Here is a 9,846-nt window from a genome sequence, read left to right on the forward strand (position 1 = left end):
CAGTTTACACCAACAATACCATTGTGTATGTGTGTGTGTGTGTGTGTGTGTGTGTGTGTGTGTAGGACAGTTTACACCAACAACACCACTGCAGTCCTCACACACACACACACACACACACACACACACACTAGGACAGTTTACACCAACAATACCATTGTGTGTGTGTGTGTGTGTGTGTGTGTGTGTGTATGTCAGACAGTTTACACCAACAATACCACTGCAGTCCTCACACACACACACACACACACACACACACACACACACACACACACACACACACACAAGGACAGTTTACACCAACAATACCATTGTGTGTGTGTGTGTGTGTGTGTGTATGTCAGACAGTTTACACCAACAATACCACTGCAGTCCTCACACACACACACACACACACACACACACACACGCACACGCACACGCACACACACACACACACACACAGTGTTGTTGACTCACATATGAAATATAGATGGTAGACTGTAATGCACAATGCTTTTTTTTACAAATTATTGTTGATTGCCATTGAGGCAAAATGTTCAAGAAGACATCAAGAAATCCTCAAAACAAATAAGCAGGAGTTTATGGTTCCCATAGCTACTGAATTGCAACCCTATTCTGCATGTTTTTACTCATCCTTCACCAAGAACGTCACTGTCATTGACCTGGAAGGTACATCCTGTCTCGAGAATGTGTAACAAGGTGTCTTTTTACTTTGTTTGACTGACTGAAGCTCTTCCCACACACAGGACAGCTGAAGGGTTTCTCCCCTGTGTGAACCCTTAGGTGCACCTTAAGGTGAGCTGTCTGATTGAAACGTTTCCTACAGATGTGGCATTGGTACGGCTTCTCCCCTGTGTGAATTCGCTGGTGGCCCTTTAATCTCGCAGAGGAGCCAAAGGATTTGCCACACAAAACGCAGAGGAAGGGCCTTTCTTTGGTGTGCGTGCGCGTGTGTGCATTTAGGTGGCCTGTATGTCTGCAGGATTTGCCGCATACCGTGCAACACAATGCTGTGTCGTGAATTTGAAGGGAATGGTCCGGATGAGGTAACTGCAGTGCCTCAAACCCTGACAGTAGTCCGTCACCTTCCACCCCCATCATACTTACACTGTTCTCACTCTGGGCTGAGGCACAGAAGGTCTCTGGGTGGTTTGTTGGATCTGATGAACAAACGCCCAGGCCACCAGTCTCTATTTTGATCTGTTTAGACGTTGAGCTTGCTAGAGAGTCTTCCTCTGTAGCCTCCTCATTCTGAGCTTGGAAATGATGTGAGGTCGGCTGAGGTGGGGTCTGGTTATAGTCACCATTTCCATGAGGAGTAAATGTAGAATTTGACTCCAGCCCTCGAAACTTCTTCTCCCATGCCTTTGTGGTCTTACATTCCTGCGTTCCCACCATGGTCTGTTTGGGTTCTGATTCCACCTTCAGCCTAGTGGCACCCTCCTCTTCCTCCTCAGATTCCACAGGAGCGAAGGACTGTCGGTCTGAAGATAACAGACATACAATCTTGTTAGACATTTCACTCTATGATGACCACACAAAGACCTGATTTGTATTTGTTTATCAAGTAACAGGTATAACATGCAAAGAGTGAATTGACCACTGTGAGGCGTATTAGCTATCATCATCAGCTAGCTTGCCAAATCACATTTAGCTAGCTGTATGGATAGGGTTAGGGTTAGGGTTAGGGTTAGGGTTAGGGTTAGGGTTAGGGTAAGGGATAGGGTTAGCTTGCTACAATCTTTACTATCTATTTCAGAATGCAGATGTGGCGTTCTCCTGCTAGCTAGCTCTTACTAACCTGGCCACGTCTCAACACCCGTCTCTTACTAACCTGGCCACGTCTCAACACCCGTCTCTTATTAACCTGGCCACGTCTCCAGACCTGTCTCTTACTAACCTGGCCACGTCATAACACCCGTCTCTTACTGACCTGGCCACGTCTCAACACCCGTCTCTTACTAACCTGGCCACGTCTCCAGACCCGTCTCTTACTAACCTGGCCACGTCTCAACACCCGTCTCTTACTAACCTGGCCACGTCTCAACACCCGTCTCTTACTGACCTGGCCACGTCTCAACACCCGTCTCTTACTGACCTGGCCACGTCTCCAGACCCGTTTCTTACTAACCTGGCCACGTCTCAACACCCGTCTCTTACTAACCTGGCCACGTCTCAACACCCGTCTCTTACTAACCTGGCCACGTCTCCAGACCTGTCTCTTACTAACCTGGCCACGTCTCCAGACCCGTCTCTTACTAACCTGGCCACGTCTCCAGACCCGTCTCTTACTAACCTGGCCACGTCTCCAGACCCGTCTCTTACTGACCTGGCCACGTCTCAACACCCGTCTCTTACTAACCTGGCCACGTCTCAACACCCGTCTCTTACTGACCTGGCCACGTCTCCAGACCCGTCTCTTACTAACCTGGCCACGTCTCAACACCCGTCTCTTACTAACCTGGCCACGTCTCCAGACCCGTCTCTTACTAACCTGGCCACGTCTCAACACCCGTCTCTTACTAACCTGGCCACGTCTCCAGACCCGTCTCTTACTAACCTGGCCACGTCTCCAGACCCGTCTCTTACTAACCTGGCCACGTCTCAACACCCGTCTCTTACTAACCTGGCCACGTCTCCAGACCCGTCTCTTACTAACCTGGCCACGTCTCAACACCCGTCTCTTACTAACCTGGCCACGTCTCAACACCCGTCTCTTACTAACCTGGCCACGTCTCAACACCCGTCTCTTACTAACCTGGCCACGTCTCAACACCCGTCTCTTACTGACCTGGCCACGTCTCAACACCCGTCTCTTACTAACCTGGCCACGTCTCCAGACCTGTCTCTTACTAACCTGGCCACGTCTCAACACCCGTCTCTTACTGACCTGGCCACGTCTCCAGACCCGTCTCTTACTAACCTGGCCACGTCTCAACACCCGTCTCTTACTAACCTGGCCACGTCTCAACACCCGTCTCTTACTAACGTGGCCACGTCTCAACACCCATCTCTTACTAACCTGGCCACGTCTCAACACCCGTCTCTTACTAACGTGGCCACGTCTCAACACCCGTCTCTTACTAACCTGGCCACGTCTCAACACCAGTCTCTTACTGACCTGGCCACGTCTCAACACCCGTCTCTTACTAACGTGGCCACGTCTCAACACCCGTCTCTTACTAACCTGGCCACGTCTCAACACCCGTCTCTTACTGACCTGGCCACGTCTCAACACCCGTCTCTTACTAACCTGGCCACGTCTCCAGACCCGTCTCTTACTAACCTGGCCACGTCTCCAGACCCGTTTCTTACTAACCTGGCCACGTCTCAACACCCGTCTCTTACTGACCTGGCCACGTCTCAACACCCGTCTCTTACTAACCTGGCCACGTCTCAACACCAGTCTCTTACTGACCTGGCCACGTCTCAACACCCGTCTCTTACTAACCTGGCCACGTCTCAACACCAGTCTCTTACTGACCTGGCCACGTCTCAACACCCGTCTCTTACTAACCTGGCCACGTCTCAACACCAGTCTCTTACTAACCTGGCCACGTCTCAACACCCGTCTCTTACTAACCTGGCCACGTCTCAACACCCGTCTCTTACTAACCTGGCCACGTCTCAACACCCGTCTCTTACTGACCTGGCCACGTCTCAACACCCGTCTCTTACTGACCTGGCCACGTCTCCAGACCCGTCTCTTACTAACCTGGCCACGTCTCAACACCCGTCTCTTACTAACCTGGCCACGTCTCAACACCCGTCTCTTACTAACGTGGCCACGTCTCAACACCCGTCTCTTACTAACCTGGCCACGTCTCAACACCCGTCTCTTACTAACCTGGCCACGTCTCAACACCCGTCTCTTACTAACCTGGCCACGTCTCCAGACCCGTAGTCTCTTTGTGAAGCTTCCGTCTCAGTTGGTCATTCTCTCTCTGTCCTCTGAGGATCTCCTCCTGGTATTCTAACATGGTGTCTTCTACGGTCTTATAGATCTCCTGGGCCGCCAACATCAGCCGCTCAGTCAGATAGACGTTTAGAAACTGGAGTTTGGTCATGTTTAATGTTTAATGTTTAGGGTTTAGATCTGGGCACGTCCACCCCACAACACACCAAAGGGCTTTGCGAGACGCCTTCTGGTGACGTCATCAGAATTGACTCAGTGTACCGTAAGTATGAGAGTACTCGAGCCCAGTAATGTTCATGGTTCAGTGATGACGCAATGTCTGCATATCCTTATAAATTGATAGAACAGATTGGTCCATTTAACTCACCATGTCACATGTTGAATCCATCAATTTCCTCCTCATTTATAGATATTTCCGTTATCTGGTATCACAATTTTGTACTTGAGTAGTCCTTTGCCAAACAAGTTATGCACAGTAAACTGTCTGTGTACCTTTGGCTGATTGTAGATAAGTGTTCTCAATCCAAAGGCCAAAACGTGGCTAACCTATTCTATGTGTTCTAACGTGGCTAATGTGGAAACATGTTTAAGAATGTATATTCTATGTAAACAAACTAGGATTTACATTTTACATGTAGCAGATGCTTTTATCGAAAGTAACTTACAAGTCAACAATTGAACAGCTATTAGATAATGAACACACATCCTCTGAGCTAGTGTCCGTTTGTGTGTGTGTGGGGGGGGGGGGGGGGGGACGACGACAGAGATTAAATAACACGATACTCAATTACTACTTTATTAAAAAATAACATTTAGTACACAATGATACAACACTGTACAGTAATGTGTGTGGGAGCAGCGGTGTCCCAGAGTAGACTGTGAGAAGGGGGATGCTGGTCGGGTGTGAGGACGTACTGGAGTAGCCTCAGTCCTGAGAGGAGATAAAAAAGCCTGTTCAAGACGGTTGGCCTGAGGTAGGTGCTTCATAGATAACCAATGTGTTAATCAATACAGGACAATTACATGGATCCAGATTAGGCCTACTCCTGGGCTACTAAGAACACTTTAAATTGAGATTCCATTCGCTGATATCAGATCTTTACTATAGAAATATTAATGAACAACACTGCACCTTACTCTGGCCGACCCTCGTGAAGAAGCACATAGATAGATACTGGGTAATACTGTATGGCTCAACTGAGGAGTCTGCCTCTGCACTCTGATGGACAACTACCATAGCACAGGCCATGAAAAGGACACACACAAACTCTATAAGCATGAGAGGGATAGTGGTCATATACACAACTCAGGCTAATCGTCATCACATTTATCTTACAAAATAGTTGCGCACTCCCACGACTGGTTCCTCTGTGATAATCTCAGTTGAATAGTACGACCAGCCAGTTGACGGGCTGAGGTGGCAGTACGCAGCTCTGCAACAATGACATAGGAGAGAGAAAAGCAAATGTCCAGTAACCACTGAGTTAGTCAGGGTGGCTAACCGTACAACATATTTGCCCACTGTATTCTATTGTTGACTCTGCCACTAACTAGCAATAATGGCCAATTGCTGTACTTTTTCTGGTATTTGGTTACTTACAGAATGGACAACTGTTCAACAGCCCCCTATCCATACAGTTAGCCAATGTAAAAAAATAAAAATAATAAAACAGCCTGTGTACTGTGTAAGGAAACAGCCTGTGGTGACTCTAGAAAACGATTTCAGAATCTAAAAAGCTGTGATATTCTTCATAAAAACAAAGTTAGGAACACAATTGTTGCTATTAGCAACCTAATGATGAAAAAAGAACTCTCAGACAAGACCACCAAGTTTTGGAATGCTGCTCATTGTTGCAATCCTGAATGCATCTCAGTTTCAAGGCGCATGTGGAAGACTTCATTATCATGCTAAATGTATTACTAAAGAAAGAAAGAGAGACTAAATAATTCAGAAAGACTAGCTAATAACTCATCAAAGTTGGTGTTTTAAAGATATCCTATTTCATTCAGTGACAAGTACAAAAGTAAGTAAATGGACACATACTAAATTGACTATGCAATGCAAATCCTATTGCATGAGACTATGGCATGGAGAGAAGTGTCAGGAAATAACATTCTCTAAGGAAAATGCGAAAAACCTAGTTATTTGAAAGAAAAAAAGCTTTGTCTTAGTGGCAGCAAGTTTAGCATTTTTTTCCACAAATGTCCCATTACATCAGTAATACATTCATGCACAGAGGATGAATGACTTGGTATTCTCTTTCTTCATTGGCCTGAGAAGTAGGTCCCCTCGCGGCTGTGGGTCTGGAGGTGCCTTTTGATTTTGTCAGAGCGGCTGAAGCACTTGCCACACACTGGGCAGCTGTAGGGCTTCTCCCCGGTATGGATCCTCATGTGCACCTTCAGATGAGCCATCTGGGTGAAGCCCTTCCCACAGATCTGGCAGCGGTAGGGCTTCTCCCCCGTGTGACTCCTCTGGTGCTCCTGCAGCCTTCCGGAGGAGCTGCAGCACTTCCCACACACTCCACAGCGGTAGGGCTTCTCCCGCGTGTGCACCTGCACATGGACGTGCAAGTGTCCAACGTGACTGAATGCCTCCCCGCACACTTTGCAACAGAAAGACGAGACGTGGCCTTGGAGAGGAGATTTCTGGTTAGGACACTCCGCGGCACTCCCACTTTGGTTGCGTGAGTGGGAGATCTGTCCCCTGCTCCCACCGGCGCCTCCCTTTGACTGTGACCCCACCAGCTGTCCTCCATTCTCCACCCCTATGATATCAATGTTGTTTTCATTTGAGCAGTTTGGATTGACTGTGGCAAGAGGCTGTGGAGCACTATTTGATGAGGATGATCCTCTGTGCCCCCCACCACCACCACTCTCTGCTTTCACATGCCTAGACGAGGTTCTGGTCCCAGGATCCCTCTCTCTGTTCTCCACAGCTTGGTTCTGCGGCAGACTGGATGTGTGGGGAGGGTCCTGAGGGTACTCGTTGCTTACACGGGGCGGAGTGAACATGGACTCTGGTGTACTACAAGAGCCATGTCCGCGAAGTTGCTCATCCCCCTGACTGGACCGAAGCTCCCGCTTGTCCTTGACCTGGATGGGGAGCCTCTCCTCGTGCCCCATGCTGGGACTCCACTCCCGGCGCGGATGCTCGGCGTCCTCCTCCTCCAGCAGCGCCATGGACTGACGGTCTGAGAGAGGAAAGAGAGGGAAGAGAGGGAAGGACGTGGAGGGAAGGACGTGGCAAGAAAAACAACAACGGTTAACTCCAAATGTCCACTGCAGACACCCCAGAACCTGGGAAACACTTCGCACAACACCCATGAGCGACCAGGAGAATGTTGCCTAGCTCTCTGGTCGCTACGGAGTCAAGCTAACGAACAAAGGTGGCTAGCTACCTAGCTACGTGAAGAAGCTAGCTAGCTAATGTTAGCCTCCTTAAAACATGATCTAGCTGCTTTTCACGACACGTTTCCAGTAGATAGATACACACACACATAAAGATCACACATGTAGAATGACCACAGAGCCTAGTCGTTACTGGTTCTAGTGCACCGTGGTTCTGCCAGCTAGCTGATGTGCGTTCAGCGCTAAGCTAACTTTAGCCTTCTGGTAGCTAGCCGTAGCTAGCGGGCTACTAACCTGGCCAGATCTCAATCCCAGCGTCTCGCAGCCTGCGTCTCAGATGGTCGTTCTCCCTCTCCCGCAGCGCGATCTCCTCCTGGTATTCCAGGATCGTGTCTTCGACCGATTTATAAATCTCCTGCGCCGCCAGCATCAGACGCTCGGTCAGAAAGACATTTAAAAACTGTAGTTTGGTCATTTTCCGATGTCTTCCAGTCTCACTATCATCCAAAATGGACCAAAAAGATGCTCGGACAGATCACGTGACAAGGAATGCCCGCTGTTACCGTAATGACACGAATGTGAGGCCAGCTGAGCTTTCTGGTGTTTTCTGATGGAATGGGCCAGCGAAAGACAAATATTTAGCAGGCTTCTAGCAAGTTGTAGAGGACATCAATGGTAAAGATTGGCAACTTATTATTATTCTGATTATGATTATTAATGAGCCCTTTTATATAGGTATTGAGTAAAAAAAAGAAGAAGATATAAATACAATTGTATTTTGGACATGACATCACTCCTATTAACATCTACACTCATTGAACACTTCCCTCCCCCACTGCCTCCCTTTGCTCTCAAAACAGCCTCAATTCTTTGTGCCATTGATTCCACAAGATGTTGGAAACATTCCTTTGAAAGATATTTCAGGTGCACTTTCAAGCTGTGAATCTCCCTTTCTACCACATCCGAAAGGTGTTCCACTGAATTCAGATCCGGTGACTTGGAAGGCCACTGAAGAATACTGAACTCATTGCCATGTTCATGAAACCAGTTTGAGATGACATTTTCTTTGTGACATGTGGTGCATTATCCTGCTAGAAGTAGCCAAGATGGGTACATTGCGGCCATGAAGATGGGTACATTGCAGCACATGGTCAGCAACAATACTCAAATGGGCTGTGGCATTCAAGCGATGATTGATTGGTATTAACAGGCTCAAAGTGTGCCAAAAAAGCATTCCCCACACCATCACTACACCTGAATGAATGAGAAGGTGTACAGGGGGGTATTCCATCAACATCGCTAAAGGAAAATCCAGGTTTATTATGATAAATCTCACAAGACATAAAAAATAAGACTGGATTTTCCTTTAGCGACATTGATGTAATACCCCCCAGGTGTTCCTAATAAAGTGTCAGCTAAGAGGGAGTATACTCCCCTCTTTAACTTGTCTACTAAAGTCTTGTCCGGAGTGTCAATGCCGCCCCCTGCTGGTCTGTTCAAAACCTGACACATTGAACATTATTTATAGGGTGAGTAAGCCTATTGCAATGTCCAAAACTGCATAAAGAGAAAATAAACTGATCTAACAGCTCAACACTGTGTGTGTGTGTGTGTGTGTGTGATCTAACAGCTCAACACTGTGACCTCCTCTCTCTGTCCTCTCTGCCTCCTCTCACACCTCCTCTCTCTGTCCTCTTCTAACAGCTCAACACTGTGAAGCACTAAACCGGAAGGTGCCTCACCTCCCTCCCACTCTCACACACACCTGCACACACACACACACACACACACACACACACACACACACACACACACACACACAGATCTAACAGCTCAACACTGTGCTGCACTAAACCGGAAGGTGCATACATCCTTAAGTGAAAATCATATATAGTATGACTAGTGAAGAAGATACATACACGACCTGTGGCTGGCTGGCTGCGCCTTCTTTTTCTGTGTGGTCCGACAAGATTTAGAAAACAAAAATAAAGAGAAAAGGAGCATGACAACGCATCACTGATTTAATGAAGCCATTTAATTTGGAACATAATATGCAGGTATGCATCCTGAGAGATGTAGTGAAAGTAGGGAAGTATGTATGTTCACCCCCTGTTTATCCACTTTACACAGATGTAGTGTCTTTGTGTTTTCTTTGCATGTGTACTTTCAAGTTTGACCTCTGATTGAAGCAGTGCCCACAGACGTTGCAGAGGTATGGTCTTTCTCCAGTGTGGATCAGCTGATGTGTTTTTAACTTGCTGGAGGTGAGGAAGCACTTTCCACATAATGTACAGCAATAGGGCTTTTCCTGTGTGTGTGCCATACGCGTGTGCTGTTTCAAGCGACTCATGTACCTGAACGTTTTCCCACAGTCCTTGCAAATATACGATTTCTTCAAAATGGTCAACGGTGATATCTGACGGGACAGCACAATAGCTTGATTCTGCACAGTTTGGAAGGGTCGTGAAGGCTGGGGCAGGAGTAGAGCTTTGGGCTGGGGTAGGGTTGAGGGTAGTAGTAGAGCTTTGGGCTGGGGTAGGGTTGAGGGTAGTAGTAGAGCTTTGGGCTGGGGTAGG

At 47.7% G+C, this 9,846-nt stretch overlaps 1 protein-coding gene across 2 annotated transcripts; it reads right to left on the minus strand.

The window, feature by feature from the left end:
- Positions 1–4,766: 4,766 nt before the first annotated feature.
- Positions 4,767–7,745, minus strand: LOC308173161 (uncharacterized protein; the record flags this gene model as incomplete). 2 transcript variants are annotated; one of them, XR_013937873.1, is made up of 3 exons in its annotated part: positions 4,767–4,850; positions 5,256–7,113; positions 7,565–7,745. XR_013937873.1 is itself a non-coding variant. In XM_080548143.1 (2 exons), the coding sequence occupies 2 exons, from the start codon at positions 7,743–7,745 to the stop codon at positions 6,185–6,187; spliced, it is 1,110 nt and encodes a 369-aa protein (XP_080404269.1). In that variant the 3' UTR covers positions 4,775–6,184. The 2 variants fall into 2 exon arrangements, 1 of the variants encoding a protein (XP_080404269.1); XM_080548143.1 differs by having other exon boundaries at positions 4,775–7,113.
- Between the last annotated feature and the right edge of the window lie 2,101 nt (positions 7,746–9,846).

Source organism: Nansenia antarctica (genome assembly GCF_963989245.1).
Source record: "Nansenia antarctica genome assembly, chromosome: 18".
NCBI classification, from domain to species: Eukaryota; Metazoa; Chordata; class Actinopteri; order Argentiniformes; family Microstomatidae; genus Nansenia; species Nansenia antarctica.